The sequence below is a fragment of the Zingiber officinale genome, chromosome 1A, assembly GCF_018446385.1.
Source record: "Zingiber officinale cultivar Zhangliang chromosome 1A, Zo_v1.1, whole genome shotgun sequence".
In the NCBI taxonomy this organism is placed as follows: Eukaryota; Viridiplantae; Streptophyta; class Magnoliopsida; order Zingiberales; family Zingiberaceae; genus Zingiber; species Zingiber officinale.
The window spans coordinates 47,306,019-47,326,457 of NC_055987.1; the positions used below are offsets into that span (position 1 = coordinate 47,306,019).

At 38.6% G+C, this 20,439-nt stretch overlaps 1 protein-coding gene across 1 annotated transcript; it reads left to right on the forward strand.

Annotated features, from left to right (window-relative positions):
- The first annotated feature begins 4,888 nt into the window (after positions 1-4,888).
- LOC122024482 (extra-large guanine nucleotide-binding protein 1-like) lies at positions 4,889-14,113 on the forward strand. Its single transcript, XM_042583121.1, has 8 exons — positions 4,889-5,999; positions 6,359-6,496; positions 6,577-6,681; positions 6,768-6,950; positions 7,695-7,863; positions 10,718-10,941; positions 12,885-13,042; positions 13,364-14,113. The coding sequence occupies exons 1-8, from the start codon at positions 5,022-5,024 to the stop codon at positions 13,965-13,967; spliced, it is 2,559 nt and encodes an 852-aa protein (XP_042439055.1). The 5' UTR covers positions 4,889-5,021; the 3' UTR covers positions 13,968-14,113.
- The last annotated feature ends 6,326 nt before the right edge of the window (positions 14,114-20,439 follow it).

The following is a 20,439-nucleotide window of genomic DNA, read 5'->3' on the forward strand; positions in this document are numbered from 1 at the left end:
AGCCTTTGGTAGGTTGCTTTGGCGTTCTTCAGTCTGAATGGCATAACGTTGTAGCAATAGATTCCATCGGTCGTGATGAAATTGACCTTTCCCTGATCTTCTCGGGCGAGCGACACTTGGTGGTAGCCTTGATATTCATCGAGCATACATATTAATTCACAACCTGTTGTGGAGTCCACTATTTGGTCTATCCGAGGTAACAGATAGAAGTCCTTCAAACATGCCTTATTTAAGTCACGGAAGTAGATGCAAATACACTATTTATTGCCTGGCTTGGAGACTAGTACCATGTTAGTGAGTCAACTCGGGAATTGGACTTCTCGTATATGGCCGGTCTCCAGTAATTTTTCTATCTCCGCCCGGATGATCAAATTCTGCTCCGAACTAAAGTCTCTCTTCTTCTATTTAATCGGGCAGGAGTCCGGTTGGACATGTAGCTCATGCTGAGCCATGATCGGAGAAATATGAGACAATTCGTGCTTCGACCAGGCGAACACGTCATAGTTTCATCTGAGGCAAGCGACCAACTCTGATTTTTTCTTGCTCTCTAGATTGGATGCAATAAAGGTTGTCGCCTCCAATCGGTTTGGATGGATCTGGACTTCCTCCTTCTCATCGTATACTAGAGTAGGAGGCTTGTCCATGATAGCACTCACCTCAAAGCGCGGTGTCTTCTGGGCAGCTTGTGCTTCAATTGATCGCCTCTGACCTCACCCACCTCGTCCCCTACCGGGAACTTGATTTTCTGGCAGAAAGTGGATACCACCGCTCGGAACTCATTCAACGTCGGGGCGACCCATAATGATGTTGTAGGCTGATGGAGTATCCACCACGATGAAATTGGTCATCCGTGTCCTCTTCAGCAGCTCGTCCCTGAGCGAGACGGCCAAACGCAGTTAGGGCTGTAAACGAGCTGAGCCGAGCCGAGCTTTGGGGTGTTCAAGCTTGTTTGATAAGATAATCGAGCCGAGCCGAGCCGAGCTTAAAATGAACCAAGCTTTTGAAATGAGTGTTCAAGCTTGGTTTGGTTTATTTTCTATGAGCTTGCGCTTGTTTGAAGCTTGGCTTGAGCTTGATTCATTTAGATGTTATCAAGCTCTCAATTCAAGCTTGGTTCGTTTAGATGTTATCAAGCTCTCAATTCAAGCTTGTTTGCTTGTTTGAAACTTTTAATTGTTTGATTAGTTATTAAGATTGATAATTTAAATTTATTTATTTTATTTTATTATTTATTTAGCATATTGAAAAGAGTTTATTAATAAATATAGTTAGTGAATATTGTTCATGAACGTTGTTCACGAACGTTAACGAGCTGAACACATATGTGTTCAAGCTTGTTTGTTTAGCTTAACGAGCTATTCAACCTTGTTTGTTTAATTAATCTTATGTTTATTGAACGAACATAAACAAGCTCTTATCAAGCCGAACACCAAGCTTATTCACGAATGCTTGGTTCATTTACAACCCTAAACGCAGTTGGTCGATTGGCAACACTTCATTGTCGGTGAACCCATAGCATGGAGTCGTCATGGACAGTAAATCACCTCGGTTGATTTGCAGCTAATCGAACGTCTTCTTGAATATAATGTTTACCGAGCTTCCTATGTCAACAGAGGTACGGTGAATAACATAATTAGCTATTACCGCTCGGATAATCAGGGCGTCGTTATGGGGGATCTCTACCCACTCTAAATGCTTCGGGCTGAAGCTGATTTCAGGTCCTTCGGCCTTCTCCTTGCTACAACTGATCGTGTGAATTTCAAGCCGCCGAGCGTGCAACTTTCTTACTCGATTGGAATCACCGCCGGTCAGCTCCCGGGTGATCATTCCTATCTCATCTCGAGTGGCGTTGCTCCTATTTTCTTTCTCTCGAGCTGAGGGTCATCTCCATTCGACCTGCTCCTGAATAGGACTTTGATTGTTTCGTTGTTGAGATTGATTGCGGTGTGGTTCAACCTTTGTCCTTTCGCATTCTCTTCACCTAGCTGATCGGTGCCTATATCTCCGATCGGGCGATGGTGACTGATGATACTACCTTCTTGGGGCCAGTCTGTTAGCCAAGTAGCAGTCCTGTGTATTATGAGTTGTCGATTGATGGAAAGAGCAAAACATTGACGCCCATATTTTGCCCATGGAGGCTTTTAAGCGTCCGACCCTAACGTGCTGCACGACATGCGTCCTAGGCTCGTGTTGTGATTGAGTTCCTCTCGATCGAAGTCTTTTAGGAGGCTGATGGATGCTCGGTTGACGTCGCTCGGACACCACTGCTGGTTCGATGGGTGTCTCTTTTTTCCTGGCTGCCTAAGCTTCTTCTACATTGATGTATTCATTGGCCCTTTTCTGTAGATGGCCAAAGTCCTTTGACGACTTCCAGATGAGTGATCGAAAGAATTCTTCTTTAGTGAGCCCCTGAATAAAAGCATTTACCGATACGTCCGAGGAGATCGCCAGGATGTCCATCGCCACCTGATTGAAGCATTGGATATATGTCCTTAAGGTCTCTCAAGCCCCTTGCTTAAGTGAGAATAGATTTACGCTCGTCTTCTAGTAGCAGCGACTACTAGCAAAGTGATGCAGGAAAGCTGCTCAGAAGTCTTTGAAGTTATGGATCGAGCCGCTCGGCAAACGTTTGAACCAGCATTGTGCCGATCCAGATAACGTGATAAGGAAGACTCGGTATTTTACCCCGTTCGTGTATTGGTGCAACGTGGCCGTGCTATCAAATTTGGACAAGTGGTCATCGGGGTCGATCGCTCCATCATATTCCTCGATCGTTAGTGGGGTGTAATGTTTCAGCAGATTGTCATTTAGAATCCCATCCGAAAATTGTTGATTGACCTATTCGGGCGAGTCGTCCTCCTTGGGTTTTCTTTTTCTTGTGTTTTGAACGGGTGCCTCATCAGAGGATGATCCCCGATCTTTATCCGTGCGGCTTGCGCATTAGGGGCTTCCCTATAGGTGTCGATCAACATCTTGTTTAGTTCCCGAGCGGAGTGTTGTTCAACCTTCCACTCCACTATTAAGGCTGCAGGTTCTTGCGCTTGACGATCGACCAACTTTTGTTATTGTTGCTCCACTATCTTTGTCGTCCGGACTTGTATTAGCTCATCGAGCTCCTCTTGTGTCAACGTTACTATCATGAATCATCCAACGTCTTCCATCTTCTCGTTCGAATGGAGTCTACGTTCCCACAGACGACGCTAAAATTATCCTGTTCGAAATCGTGAAGCTGGAAAGTCGGGGAGTTGACAATTCCGCTGACTGGATGATGACCTCGCTCCTATCTGTAAAACAAAACCAGGGAAGAGGTCCCTGGTGTCGGCCTTCCGACGCTCAAGTTAGAAATAGAGGAAGGAAAATGAAACATGGTAGAGATCGAGACTTATTTTTCTTGCCTTTTCCTCATACTTGGCACTCCCTTTTATACCTTTCTTAGTGTTCTCCTTTGCTTTCTCTTCTTTAAGACCTTTAGTCTTCTCTTTTATTACTTCGCGTGACTGATGTCGGTGCCACATCCGATCGGACGAGTGGTTTGCTCGGACTGATTTCATGCTGACCGAGAGGCATCATTCCGGGCGGCTGATGTAGTCACTCATGCTCGGATTAGCCTTGCTTGAACTATAGTGTTGATCGCTTTGACTTTGATCTTCACCGTAACTATCGACCTGTGCCACATAAGTTCTTATCTTCGCATCAACTACTATTTTCAATTTTGATATCATATTATTACATGACATATTAAAGTCACGATATATTTCATCTAATACTTTTATTTTTCCTACCTTATTCTTAAATATATTTTACTTCTCATATTTGAAAAAAAACATGATTTCGATTAAAAAAATCATTTCAATTTAATCAAAATTATAATAAAAAATATTATTACATTAAAATATTTTACGTTCAACTTAATAAAAATTATTTAAATTTAATTAAAATAATTTCAACCTCATTAATATATCTTTAACCTTGTTGTAACCATTATAAGCTATTGTCGTAGCGTTAAAATTGTGTTAAATAAAAAAAATAATAATCTTAGTTAGTTTCATTAACTATTTCTAAGTGATTGGTTTGATCCTACGAAAATTTTTCACTCATCGTCAAGATAAATTAGAAAGTACATGTAATGACTATTCCAAAAACTCAATATTCTTTGATTACGTCTAGAGGAAAAATTCCTATCATAACATTAAAATTGTGTTAAACGTTGGTTAAGTTAGATGAATTTAATAAAGAATAATTTAATAATAATATTTCATTCCATTTCATTTTAATCAAGCGATACAATTTTATTATGATTAAGCTATTAGAATAATGTTATATTAATTTTAGCCAAGTTAAAAATATTTTAATTAAATTTGAATAATTTGACTAAATTAATAAAATATGATTGTAATAAATACGGTATTGCATAATAATTTTAAGTAAATTGAACTAATTTATTTTAGTATATTATAGCTAAAATAATGTTAGAATAAAAATATGATAAATTATTTTTTTTTTAGAAAAGACCCTTTTCATGTAAATAATAATAAGAGACAGCTTTTTTGTTTTTTTTCCCTAAAAAATTGACATCTAGCTTAACAATAATATTTAAAATTCATCGTAATCAAATTGATTAAATTTTAATTAAACGCTAAAATCATTATTTTTCTTAGGGCTCTTTTTGGATTAAAATAAAAAAAATGAACCACTGAGTAATAATCACAAAAGATATTTTTAAAAAATAGTTAAAAGTTTATAAAAAAAATTTTCTCCTTTTTTTAGTATTTTAAACATGCAGTTTAAACTTTTGTCTCACCAGCTCCGTCAGCCACGTTCCGTTATTGGTAACGTGGTTCGGTCCTTTGGGCCCCACCCCGTCAACCTAATACCATTTCAACACCCCAACTAACCACCACTCACCACCTCTCTCTCTCTCTCTCTCTGCGCGTGCGCTTCCCAAAACTGCCGCCCCCTTTCTGTCTCTCTCACTCTCCCCCGTCTCCGCCGCGAGCTCAGCCGCCTGGTCCTCCCTCGCCATGCCTCTTCTCCTCGTGCCTCCTGCGGTGGAGACAGAGGCGGAAGCCTCCGGCTACTCTTTCGCCGCAGTCTACGATGGCCCTCCCTTGCCCTATGCCCTCCCCCGCGCCGTCCCCATCGACGTCGAACGCATCCCTCTCGCGGCCCTAGCGGCTCTCTCGCCACTCCCCGCCGACGCCCTCTCCCTCCCAGTCGCCCACCCCCTTCTCTCACCCAAGATGTCGGCTGCGTCCCCTACCTCCGTCATCGAGAACCACGCCGCAGTCGCCGCAACACCCGACTCCGGCGCGCTCTGCTCCGTCGACCTCCTCTCCTCCGAGACCGCCGACGTGTCCGGCACCGTCGGGTTTTCGGAGGAGCTTGGCGGAGCCCCGGATCGGCTCTCCACGGAGTCGCCCCTCAGCTCCCCCGCCTCCAGCTTCCGTTCGTACGCCTCCGAGATTGAGGAAGGAGATGAGTCCTTCGCCACGCCGACTAGGAGGGCGCCGATCGTGGCCTGCCAAGGGTCCGGCCAGTCCAGTTACTCTACGTCGCCTGCAGTCGGTGTCACTCCGGGCGCGATCAAGAAGGGGGCTTGCTACAGTTGCTTGAGGGGAGGCCGTTTTACGGAGAAAGAGTCTTGCTTGGCCTGCGATGCCAAGTATTGCAGTTGGTGCGTGTTGATGGCTATGGGATCCATGCCCGAGGGGAGGAAGTGCATCTCTTGCATCGGATCTCCGATATTGGAGTCGAGCAGAGAGAGACTGGGGAAGAGCTCACGTTTACTGAAGAAGCTGCTGAGCAACCTGGAGATTGAGCTAGTGATGGAGGCCGAAAAAAACTGCGAGTCAAATCAGTTGAGACCGGAAGATATCTGTGTGAACGGGAAGAGTCTCAGTCTGGAGGAAATGATTCTGTTACAGAGCTGTCCGTGCCCTCCTCCTAAGCTTAAGCCTGGAGACTATTGGTACGACAAGGTTTCTGGCTACTGGGGAAAGGTGAGCTAGAGTCTTTTGTTAAAAGCATCCTACAATTCATTATCTGTGTTCTATTTGTCAACTCTTCTAGAATAAGATGGCATTAAATAACACAACTATTTGCTTCAGAAAACATAAAGGTTCGATCAATCGACCTCAGTTGCCTAGGGAGAGAACCAAACATTTGCTCTTTTTGTTTATTTATTTATTTTAATTGATATGATTTGCCAACTAAGTAATTGCTATGGCAGATACATTTACATGACAATATTAACCAAACTTAAATTAGGTGGTTAAACATGTCTTTTATGTGGCTTCATTCACCTTTGTTTCTGTTGTACTTGTGCCAATAAACTAACTGTTCATGCGATGATCAACAGGAAGGGCACAAGCCTGATAGCATCATTACTCCAAATCTGAATGTAGGGGGGCATCTAAAGGAAACTGCAAGTAAGGGAAACACTGGAATTCAAATAAATGGTCGGGAGATCACAAAAGCTGAGATGACGATGCTTAAGGTACATTATCAATGCTTGAATATTTACATAAAGTTTAATTGAAATTCAGTGTAAGGAGATTTACGTTACCTGCCATTTAGTGGGCTGGTGTCCCTTGTGCTGGGAATCCTCATTATTGGCTCCATGCTGATGGGACATACATGGAGGAAGGACAAAAGAATGTGAAAGGGAAGATTTGGGGAAAGGTAGACACTAGTTTTGTTTGTTGTATTTACTCCTAACAATTGGAATCTGTGTGCAAACTAATTTTTCATGGATCCTCATTTTGCAGCACCGTATGAAACTGCTTTGCCCTGTTCTTTCATTGCCATTTCCTAGTAAGAATGCAAAATGTCGTGAAGAGGTAAACAACTTTGCGGCAATACCTCTTTCTGACTATCTCAATAAGAAAGCACTCCAAAAGCTTTTGTTGATTGGAAACCATGGATCAGGGGCAAGTACTCTTTTCAAGCAGGTATTTACCCAACACATCAGAGAATGAAATAACCTAGGAAAACCAATACTGGATTGTTGTGTCCAATAAGTCCAATAAGAGTAGATTAACATGTATTGGAGACTGTTCAATCTTCAAATAGTCTTGAGTTTTTGCTGATCTACTATAATTGTAGCCTTTATAGCTCAATTTAAAGACACAACCTGCACATGTCTAAAGTAATCCCATTCTCTGAAGACTCAACTATGAATTTAGGCTCATCAATCTTCAAATAATCTTGGGATTTTGGTGTAGTAAAATTGTAGCCTTTGTAGTTGAAGTTAAAGACATGGCATTCATGCTAGTATATGACACATGCATTTGATAGCTCAATACCGATATGCCATAAAGTGGATTATTATGCCAATGGATGGTGGAGCTGCTAATGTTAGGAGAACCAATGTTGTCTTTTAGTAAGCCTGCCAAGGACGAACTGTTTTTTTCTCTCTCTGATGTTTATCGGAAAATACTGGGTCAATGCCATTGATACGCCCAAAAATTGTTCGAACAACTTCATTACTTCAGGATGTCTTGATGCAGCTTGTTGAGGACTTCTGAGGCAGGTTGTTTTGACTCTAATGAATGACTAGATATATACATGTTTAATTCCTTCAGGTATTGTTTCTTGTGTGAGCATCTAATGTTTGCATGTCTTGGAGTAGCTGTTTTTTAATGTATAATTCCACATTGATCATTTTGGCATGATTGAGTTATTGGCTTTACCAGGCCAAATTGTTGTATGGGTTATCATTCACGGAGAGTGAGCGCCAAGATATCAAGATTATGATACAGACAAGCATATTTCACGACCTTGCTTTGCTGCTCGAGTGTCGTGAATGGTTTGAAGAAGAGATTTTGGCTGAGAGGAGAGACAACCAGCAACTTGATTCTTCAGGTACATGACTATAATGTTCATTAATTCTGACTATCTCACTTTCAGCCCATTCAATGTCGTATTGTTTATTAACTACTGTTTTTTCAACTGGTAGGTTGTGCAAGTTTTATATGTTTGTGTAGATTTGATAGTCTATATAGGCTTATAATGATGTTATTCCAAAGATTGTATGCGCATGTTATCATACCGTCAAACATAATGACCTTAAGGTTTTGGGGTCAATAACAAAGGGGTGATTTATCCCTGTATATGTTTTGTTTCTGTTCATACATGGGTGGTTACTTCAATTTCACTTGACTCTTATACATTAATAAAGAGCATCACTGATGTCTAAATTTGCATGACAGTTTGTACAAGATGCTGACTCTGCTAAGGAACAGTGGCAAGTTGGTGGACTAGTGTGTCTTGCCCTATATTAAACTCAAACAATAAGATCTTACCTTCCATGTTTACCAGAGTTTGTAGCAAGGCCCATTAATATCACAACATCCAAACCAAAATTTAAGATACTAATTTCACTTAGTCTACCATGTAAAGGTCATAAGCAGATGACTTGTTAGGCTCATCCCAATAGTAATATTTTGTTCAAATAAATCTTCACTTGAAGTTTTCCACATATTTGATGCAAATGGGCAAGCATTAGCTCAGCCCATCAATACAACTGAAAATGGTTTAATGATGAAATTTAAGTTTCACACATAGCATGTTAGATAGCTGTGGTTAATTGCTGACCTTGTAGGCTATGCCCCTAGTATTACTACAATCAACTTAATTGATGAGTTATTGCCTTTATGTTAACTTTGTTGAATAATAATCATAAGTGGATGGTCAAATGAGCTAATTCATTAGTGACAATAAGTTCTGCTCAAAATTTGCATTATAACACTGAATAAATTCCACAATGTAATTTTTATGTGGGTGGCCAAGCAGACTCATCCAGACCATGATTTTGTTTCTTCATTTGCTTGCCACAAAATTGTAGTAATTGGATGTCTAGTGGGTTTGAGATATTTGTATTATTATACTCAACCTGAAGGTTGAGCTATTATTTCACACATCTTCTGTTGTGTACTCATTGTGTCTGACCTGGAGGCCTTAATTCATTAGCAATACTAAACGATGTGCTATTACCATGCCGGGGAGTTGGCCACATTAATGTCATAAGTAGATGGCCTGGGTGGCCTTGCTTGTAATACTAGGTTATTCCAAAATGGTTACTAATTTCCGTCATGTGATGTTTGTCATGTAGTTAATGCAAGTTAGTGCAATGTGGGGGCCAATCCTGCATAATCCCATATATTTTGAAAATGACCAAAATACAATAAGACAAATGGAATTTTAATTGAAGATTTAAGGAGTAAAGGGGTTGCAATGTGGGGGCTAATTCTTGGTGCAACAGGAAAGTTGATGTCGTGTGACCTAAAGGCCATGGGTTCGAGTCACGAAAACAATCTCTTGCAATACAGGGCAAGTCTACATACAATAGACCCTTCTCTAGGACCCTGCATTAGCGGGAGCTTTGTGCACTGGGCTGACCTTATTTAAAGAGTACAGGGAGAAAAAAAATAGTTTGTGTAATTAATAGACATCTGAATATTATAACCATTTACTTTTGTATAGAGATCAATTCTATGTAGACAACTCCAAATAATTTGGACTAACACAACAAAGTTTCTGATGATGATGCCTTGTTATGATAGCTTATCTCCACCTAGGATATGTTGTTCACCGCTTATACCTAGCAATATCCTGCACTAGTTGAGTCCTACATCGACTTAATGTCGTTTCTACTTGCATTAAACTATAGTGCAGTTATTGTGATAAACTTTGAATTGGCATCAAGCCATCAATATTCCAACGAGTGTTCAATAAATACAGGCATGACAGCTTAAAGTACTGAAATTTTACCTGTTTAAAATTCATCCTTCATATACAGCCACATGATTACTGGTTGAATTAAGTTCTTGGCCATTTGGCCAAACATCAACCGTCCACCCAATATTTCCCCTCAATCTGCGGGGGAGTTGAGTTGTTCCTCCACCAACACTTTATGGGATCAAGCCAACTAAAGTCATGTACTCTGGTGTTGAAATAGCAGATTTTGGTTGGCGTATCATGCACTATATCCTTTTACAAGTGGGCATTCCACAGGCATATCTCACTCCCTCTTAGAAGCCCTACTCTTTGGCTGGTATAAATCTTCCTGGTAATTTGGAATAGTTATTAAGGTTGATTATCTAAAAACTACATCAAGCATGATTGTCTATTGACTTTCAAGAATGCAAAACTTCAGTGTCCTGATTTTGGCATTCTTAATTCACAAGCCATTTATGGTTTCATAGTTATACTTAAAAACATGAGCTTCTTTAGGCACAACTATCTGTCACTCTAGTAGTTTTTTCATTAATCACCTTTCACTTTTTAACTCCCATGAAAATAAAGTGCAGTATGAGATGATGAAACTAATGGTGAGCCTAACTTCTTTTGTTTTTTCCATTCTTATTAGTACAACCCTGGGACATGCAATGATGGTATTCTAGGATATTTTTCTTTTCTGCAAGGATAAGTTTCCTTAGACTTATATAAATTAAGGTTAGGCATTACATGTATTACATGTGGTGTTGATTAACGCTTTTAGATGACTTCTCCGTAGCTACATGATTGACTATGGTTTGGATCATAATTTTAGGCATTTGCTATGCGTGTAATGTTGTGCACAATATTCTCAAGTACACCATTTTATATGATTATAAATTATGTGGTGGAATGCAAGTTTAACTTTTAAGCACCAGTTTTCTGAAATGGAAGTTTACGGAAGAGCTAAAACAATCTGATCATTGATTTTGCTGGGCAGGAGATGAAACAGAGTATTCGTTGGTTCCGCGATTGAAGGCATTTGCTGATTGGCTTCTGAAGGTTATTGCCTCTGGCAATTTTGAAGCCATCTTCCCAGCTGCTACGCAAGAGTATGCGCCATTAGTGGGGGAGTTGTGGAAAGATTCTGCTGTTCAAGCTACATACAAGCGTAGAAATGAACTTCGGTTCCTCCCTGCCACTTCGAATTATTTCTTAGAAAGGGTAACACACTCCTTTTCCTTTCTTTTGTTTGCAACTTAGCTTTTCTAAATTTCAAGTTATTACACTAAAGCTTGAACATTACTATTCAATTTATTATTGTCAAATAACTTGAAGTTTTATAATTGCTGTGGTCTACACTTCCATCCATACTGATATGGGCAAAATATTTTGTTCCACCTGCCAACCGATATGCTAAATAACCAATAATATGCTACCAAACCTTCATGATTAATGGCGACGCAGTCAAAGACTTCTTTTGAGGCATACGTGGCTTCTGCTATGTGGCACAAAGCTGCCCCTGAACATGTGAGCCTTCATGACCATGGCGACATGCCATGAGGCTTCCACAAGGTTATCTAACTAAAGTTAAGATTCGTTATCTTGATTCTCTTCTTACCACTTCCTTCTCCAATATTCTTCCTCTCCTTCTCCTTCCTGATCGCTTCTCCTCATTGGTACCTCTGGTACCACATGTTGGCACACACTGGCATATCTCGATCCAGCCATGGATCCAAACTCTGACTTAGAATGAGATTAAACCTACACAGTAGTGTATGATCTTCAAATATATTGATTATAATGTAGGATGAAATACAAATCTACATAAGATGGCTTGTGTGACAGAACAACTATTATAACAAATTGATCAAGATGGACTCTGCATTGTTTACATGCAACAACATAAGAACAGTCTTTTAGTCTTTTAGTGAGATTAGAAAATCCAATGTAATCCAAGAAATATGTGCGATTCAATTGGCAATCTCACAAAGCATTACATGCCTTGATTGACGATTTCACAAGAAATTAAGCGAAATAAAATAAATTGTATGTCACATGAGTTGGATTGTGTGTATCAATGAGATGAAGATTCGTGCTTTGGCTGCTTCCATTATTTGCCTTGAGTGTGTGTAATATAAATAACTTGTCTTTAGACTCCTGAACCAGTTCATTTTGTTAAACTGGTTTATTTTAAATAGTCAGTGTATTTGCATCATCATCTTCATCTTATGTCTTCCCTTCCAGTGGGCAAGATAACACCAAAGTTGTAATACAAATAGAACTTCTTGCATGAGGTTAGTTTTTAATAGAGAAGATAACAGAAGGTATTTCTGCAAGAACTGATCATTTGAGCATTAGACTTTATTTCAGATTTTTTTTTTCTTCCTTTTAGTTGGTAAGGAAGGCATTGAAATTTTGACAAAAATAATGGAAAATTAGAAAAGTTATTAGTTAGAAATAATGAAAAAATAATCGATGTGGAAAGACAATGAGTTGGTTAATATATCATGGACTTTTTTCAATTAAGTTACATGGGATTCCTTTTACTAGAGCTGCCCATCTATCTCCTCTGGCACATTCTAACACCCCAATGGACATCTGACATCCCTATGAATTTGTTGAAATAGCCACGTTGAACACTTGAATACAAATTTGTATTGGATAATCGGACCTGAGTCCAGCTAAGGCTAAACATTATGTTTCAGGAGAAATAAGATGTAGAGCAACTGAGAACATTCACTCATTTAATTAAAGGAATTAGTAAACATGAAATACATCTAATTCTGCACCAAGAAAATTATGGTTGCAACTCTATTTTTCTTGAAAAAATAAGCTTGCTCCAATGTCTGAAATTTCAATTTTAGAAGTTCCACATTGGTGAAGGTATAAGCTTTTTTGATATTGTTTTATACTGATTCCTAACTCAAACCCTCAATCTTTTTTATTCTCGCTTGGAATTGACATTGATGATGTAGTCTTTCAAATAACTACCTCCAAAACATTAGAATAACTTTAACAGTTCTCTCGGGAAACATGTAAATAAGATGCAAGCTAACTGAACATTCCATTTCAATAACTCTAGACTGGAAATTGGGGTCAATTTAAACAATATGTGATTCCATAATCATAGCTCAATACTAAAACTGTTACTGGTTATTCTTCAGGTTGTTGATATATCCAGAGACGATTATGAACCATCAAATGAAGACATCATATATGCTGATGGAATAAATTCATCCAATGGAATAGCATCCATAGACTTACAGTTACCTTGTGCTGGAAGTAGTCTCGATGAGCATGAACAACAGCAAACAATCTCAAGGTTGGTTGATGCATGCGTAGTCATTGTTTTCAAATTTTGCAAGATTTAGAAGTATACATTCGACCCCTATAGGTTCAATAGAAGCACTTCCATACACATCATATCAGAAAAGGGTCTCGAGATTGTTGAAGATAATCATATTTGATTCTAACTACTAAATGGTTTTGAGCCAACTTGGCTCCAATAAGAAACACAAGTACTTAAGATATTTGGAATTTTAGTTTTAAAATTTCCCTGATGAAATTGAGGTTAGAATCCTTCCTGTCAAGTCTCATCCACAAGAATTCTAATGCAAATCTTCCAACTTCTCATTTGCTGTAGGTATCAGCTCATTCGAGGTCCTTACAAAGGTACCACAAAAAACTGTAAATGGCTGGACATGTTTGAAGATGCAAGGATGGTGATCTTCTGCGTTGCCATGACCGACTATGATGAATACTCTGAAGATAGTACTGGTGTGGTCATCAACAAGATGATTGAGAGCAGAAGGCTCTTTGAGAGCATTGTTAGTCATCCAACCTTCCAAGCCAAGGACTTTCTTTTGGTACTCAGTAAATTTGATTTGTTCGAGCAGATGATAAACATCACTCCTTTAACCTCATGTGAATGGTTTAACAACTTCAATCCAGTCATAAGCAATCGGCCACCTAATAAGAGAAACAGCTCTGGTCGTAGGGGCACCGAAGAGGCCACAAAGGCTGAACAAGCTTTTCACTACGTTGCCATGGAATTCAAGACACTCTTTCTGTCAATCACCGGGAGGAAACTCTATGTTACCCGGGCTAACGGATTGGATCCCGATTCCGTTGATGCAGCACTTCGATATGCAAGAGAGATAATTTACTGGACTGAGGAATGGTCAATGGATGGCGGTGCTAATGAATCAACAACCTATAGCACAGAGCCAAGCTCTACTTCTCATTGACTTTTCGTAAAAAATGTGTAAATATATAGCCTCGTCTTTTTTCTCAGATCAATGTTGTATCACCCTTAATCCATTTTTTGAGTGCAAACTTATGGTATCTTAACCATAATCTGTAACATATTAGTTTTTTACAGATATGTTTACAAAATAAACTCATCTTCTGTCTCTTACAGAATTCATATTTTAGTATCAAAATGAAACAGAAACCTGATTGGCAAACTGTAGTTGTTCACTGATACTTTGAATTAATAGTCTTTGAAGGTCTGTATAAGTCATGTCGGAAAGCAGTCTTTAGCATATTATTGGACATATTTCCCAGAGCTGGGGTTTGTTGAAATTGGTGTAAATGAAACTCAATCACGAGGTTTTAGATTAAAATGAGTCAGTAAGTTAATTTGAAAACCAGTCTACTTGCTCATTTTCTATGTAGATTGGGCAAAACTTAAGATCCCACGAAAATAGAGCTAGATTCTATAAAAGAAGAAGCGTATGGTCCGATAAGTTCCTCGTAAAAAAAGCCTACCTTGGCAGCATTTGTGTTGATGTGGTGAAGTTGGAAGATTATTTTTAGTTGGTATCGACAGGGAAGCTAGAAGAATGGTCATAACAAGAGTCGATAACAGTACAATGATTATTCATCATCCTCACCTTGTCCTGCAATTTTAACCCTAAAATTTTAATATTTAAGCAAAATCTAAATGCTCTGCAACAGGCGGATTCAAAAATTTTATCAGGGAGATATTTTATATATATATATTCTGAAATTAATTAATAATTATTTCATTTGACAAGCTATGAAATATATTCTCTTCAATATAACTAATTAAATTGTTATTCAAATATTCATCTCCCATTCGATTGCGAAGACAATTCTTAATAATCTTCATAGTAGAAAATACTCTCTCCAATATAGTAGTTCGATCGGTAAAATAAAAAACAAAGTCACAAGCTTGTAAATTAATAGATATGCCACATCTCTTCTTGTTTGAACCATCTTTCTAGAAATATCATCAACCCTTGTAATTCAGAAGCTTCAACATTCACATGCATATCCATCACAAAATTCTCAAATTGATCTGGAAGTAACAAAAGTTCAATTGGTGAAATATCTTTTGGGTAATATTGAGCCAATTTAACTAATTATTGTTTGTCAAATGCAGCAAATGAATTTGATGGATTTAGGCATGCCACAAAAAGCAACAATTCGGTATTTACCTCATTGAATTAGAAATTCAGCTCTTGCAATTACATATTAATAACCGTGTTAAATAATTCAACATGATAATAATATGAATTTGTTACTTTTTCAGCTTTTCACCTTGATCCTCTCTCACCAACATATAAATCATTCATATTTAGAGTGTCAATATGAAACTTCTCATAAAAATAAAAAATTTCTTTGAGTAATAAACTCCATCCATCATCCCACATTCCTTGAATTCTTTTTTTACATATACCACCAACTAACAACATCACTTGCATGATATCTTAGTCCTTTCGTTGCAGTGCTAGGGACAAATCATTTGTATTAGTGCGGAAAACATCCGACGATCGAACTTGTATTTTGATTATGTCAAAGGGTTTAAAGTGCTAGGGACAAATCATTTGTGTTGGTGCGGGAAGCATCCGACGATCGAACTTGTATTTTGATTATGTCAAAGGGTTTAAAGTTAAGTTGTCTTGTTATCTAACAAGGTTTGTTGAGTTTGCAGGAAAGTCCTAAGTGTACTTAAGCAAAAGTCCTAGCTGCGGTTAGGTAGGTGGAAAATTTTAGGGGGTGGTAACCCTAGGTCCTAGGGGGTGGTAACCTTAGGTCCTAGGGGGTGATAACCTTAGGTGAGGAAAAGTCCTAGCTGAGGTTAGGCAGGTGGAAAACCCTAGGGTGACTTGATCGACATCCCCACAGCAAGGCGCGAGGGCGCCCTCCATGGAGCTTGGAGACACCCTAGATGCTGGATGGAGGGCGCCCTGGGCGCTGCTTGGAGGGCGCCCTCCATGGAGCTTGGAGGCGCTCTCAGTTGAATAAGCAGTGAAGATGGAGGAGCTTATCGACGCTGCGATTTCGGCGAGGTTGGGGGCACCCTCCATACAGTTGGAGGCGCCCTCAACAGGCTATTTAAGCATGGTTCGAGTAGCAGCTTAGACAACACTTGAAATCGTGATCTTTCTTCCGTATGTTGCTCAAAGAACGATCTAACAAAGCTGTAACTCGACTCTAACGACCAGAAGCCTTAAAGTTTACTGATTTTAGTTGTCGGTATAATTTTCATTACTGCTTTATATTGTACTTCAAAGTTGTAATTTTTCGAATTGATAGTAATTGCCCAAAGTAAACACTCAACGAGTGTGGACTTTGGAGTAGGAGTTGCCACAGGTACTGAATCAAATAAAACTCTTGGTGTTTGTGTATTGTTTTATTTTTCTGTTGCATGTTTTACTAATTTAAACGAACAAATTAACCACGAGCGCTATTCATCCCCCTCTAACGCTTTCGATCCTATAATTTGTTATTCTTAATATTGATTTCATCAAATGTAAATTAAACACAAATTCAAATGATTGCATATCTTTTACCAAGTGTAATGCTTCAGTACTTTGATCCGAATGTGATCCATTATCCACAATTTCATCAAGCACGTCAATTACGAAGCCAAACATTTGAATCAAACTAAGCAGAGTATTATACTGTGATCCCCAATGTATATCACTTGGCCGAATGAGTGTGCTCTCTTGATTCAACCCTTGACCCTTGACGATTTCTTCATTTTCCAAAGCTTGTATGATTCTAGTAGCCTGTTTCCCTTGCAAAGCATCATGGAGCTTACCGGAGCCTCCAAGCAAATTAACAATATTACAAAGCAGTTGAAAAAGTGAGGCAATATTAATATGATTCGTTGCCACAACTACAACAGCAAGTTGGAGTTAATTCATGTGCTGATAATAAATCAACAAGGGTACATTATATTTAAGTACTAGAGCAGTTGTACTACCTACATGCTTAAAGCCCAAAAGACGTTCAACCACACATCCTTTGCTATTTACAAATCTCAAAACAATAACAACTTGCTCCTTCACTGACACATCACATGACTCATCAAGTAAAATGGAGAAAGCATTATCACCAAGCTCTTTCAATATCACTTTGGTTGTTTCGAATGCACAAGCTATAACGATATCCTTTTGAATGTTGTGACATATTAACTTATCATTCCCAAGAGCATTATCAAATGCAAATCTTCCCACTTCCTCAGTACGATGCACGAGAATTTTTGAAGTTCGAGAAAGTTTCCTTGACGGATTGAATTTCGAGATTCATCATGCCCATGAAAAGGAAGTCCTTGTACCAAAAGCCATCTAATGCAATTAATTAATGTATTAGAAGATCGTCGAGCGGCGACGTTAAATCCAGGTCTCCATCGACGGTCGAGCGGTGACCTTAAACCCCTGCCTTGAAGACCGTCGAGCGACGACGTTAAACCTAGGTCTCCACCGACGGTCAAGCGGCGACCTTAAGAGCACGTAACCAGCTCACCAACCTACGATTTGAAGAAGATGAAACGATTGCACAACTTCACTCAAGGATCAAGAAGCTCATCACTGGACTTTCGAATCTTGGAGAAAAGGTAAGCAATTGAGATTCGCTAAGGTACACTCTTAATGCCTTTCTAGAAATATAAAATGGACATCACTAGTAGATGCCTTCTATATATCTAAGGACTTAAAATCTATTATCTTAAAAGAATTATTTTCAACTTTTGAAGTGCATGAGTCGAGATGTACAAGTACGAAGGAGTCGAAGCACAATATCACCTTCAAGGCAACGAGAGAAGAACATGAGTCAGAATCCTCTCTCGACGACGAAGAAATGGTAATGATGGTAAGGTATTTTAAAAAATTATTTAAATCAAGAAAAACTAATCATCCATAGGGTAGAAAGAAAAGGACAATTAGATACTTCCAATGTAACGAAGAAGAGCACGTTAAGGATAACTGCCCTAAGTTAAGGAACAAGGATAAGGATAAAGGAAAGAAGTCTGTCCAAATGAACAAGTACAAGACTTTAAAGGCGACGTGGGACGAAACATCGTCCGAATTGGAAGTTGAGGCTTTATCCGGGCTTGTGTTAATGACAAGTCATCAAGATGAATACGAAGAAAGTTCTTCCGAAATGAGCATCGAGAGCATCGATGAAGGGGGAGTGACATCAGAAGAAAGCAGCAGTTCATGGGAAGCCACGGACAACGAGATCGACAAAGTTAGGTACGATCTTTTCCTCCCGATAAAATGTTTAAATTCATAAAATTATTATCTAAAGATTATTGTAAATTAAAAAAAAAGTAATTCTAACAAAATCTTGTCCATTAGAAGATTTTGATAAATAAAAGCTAGAAAATGACAATCTACAAAAAGAAATAAAAGACTTGAAAAATTATACATGCACATATAGTACAAATATTAGAAAATATAATTTAAACTGGTATTTTAAATATCATAAAGGGAAAATTAGAAATATTTCGAAGAAATATGTCCCTAAGAAATATCTAATTAACTTAGTTGGAAGGAACCTTTATTGAATTCCAAAGTCTTATCTTAATTAAAATTTTAATTGGACTTAGAGCTTTTAGAGAGTACATTAAACGTTTAATTTTCTTATGAGATTTTATCTAGAAGTGGTTGATGATCCAATAACCAAGAAGGCATAGTATCTCGCCACATCCTGAAAGATAAATATTGAAATAAAAATATTTAATTAACTATTGATAGAGCATTAAAATTGAAATTAGATAATGCTTTGAATAGTTACTCAATTTTTTTAAAATTCATAAATTTTTTTATTTAAATCTGTTTAACTTACAAAAAAATTTAACTTAAAGTTTTTTTTAACTTGTGCTTTACCAAAATGTATTTTATATATTGCATAAATTTTTAAAACTTAGAAAATTTTTTTCTTACTTAGAAATTTTTTTAAGTATCAGATTTTACTTTACCAAAATTTCTACAAAAATTATTTTTTTAAAATTTGTTTAACTGAGGAAATTATTGATTGTTTTTACTTAGGATTTTTTTTTGTACTTTTTGTGCTATCAAAATTATTATTAAAAATCTTGATAAAGTTTTTAAAAATATTTGAAATTCAGAGTTTTATAGAAGTCACCCGTAGATTTTTTGGTTCCCAATTTTTTATGTGATCAAAGGAGGAGAAGGGAGAATTAAGTCTAGGGGGAGGTAGCTTAAAATTATTGTAAAATTATTGCTTTTATTTTAAGTTGTTTACCCTAACTTAACTTTGGTTGCTCACATCAAAAAAGGGGAGATTGTTGGTACCCCAAGGTTGTTTTGATGCGATCAAACAAGTTAAGTTAGGTCCTGTTATATTTAACCTTGTGTTTAAGTGTGCAGGAGCTGAGGAGCACAGGAAGTCAGGCAAAAGACCCAGCTAGCGAGAAGGACGACATGAGAGAGAACCGACGGGCTCGATGTGTCTGAGGGATGATGTGCTGCGAAAGAGTACGCGGGCGGACGAGAAGGAGACGTGCGGCATTTCCGAGGGACGTGAAGCCGGAGCGGAAGGTTGCTCGAGAAGGTGGGAAGTTGGGTTCGGGTGAGCCATATTCTGAATGACTGAAATCATCCAAGCGAGTGGAGCCGGAGTGGAAGAACCGGACTGAGGCGAGTAGCACTGGATCAGAGTGCTCAGACCGAAAAAATCAACGGGGTTGACTTTGTGGGTCCGGGCACCCGAAACCCAAATTTTATCACCATCGACGTGGACATTGACCGTTGCGTTGGGGATAAATTTCTATCCCACTCCAGGTGCCTGGAGCGCTTTCAGGCACCCCCGACCAAGGCTATAAATACAGCCTTGGTCTAGAAGCTAAAAAATAACATGTAATTTAAGTTCCGACACTTGTGCACTTCACTTTGTTATTTTAGCTTCATTTTTTGTGCTTTCACTGCTATAAGAGGCTTCTCCGCCTGGAGGAGATACTTAGTGCGATTCATTTCCTTGGATTAACAACCTCCCGGGTTATAATCAAGTAAAATCTGTGAGTCTCGTCTTTTAGTTTATTTCTTTATTTTATTTTATGCAAGTGTTCCTTTAAGTCCGAGAAAGATTCGTTTTTGTTTGTATTTGTGTAGGGATATTCAACTCCCCTTATAGCCAACCAATGATCCCAACAAGTGGTATCAGAGCCAAGACGCTTCAGGAGGACTAACCGTTGATCGAAGCATCGAATCAATGGCCAGACCAAGCATATACCCACCGAAATTCGAGGGAGAGTTCGCTAGCTGGAAAAATTGAATGCATGTATTCTTTAAAATTGACTTTGAGTTACTTTTAATAATAAAATTTAGTTATGTAGCACCCGAGGATAAGGAAGAATACTAGTGGACGAAGAAGGAGCAAGCTGACTATGTGGCAAACAGTAAAGCAGAGTTTTATCTGCTGAGCATCCTTCCGCCATAAGAA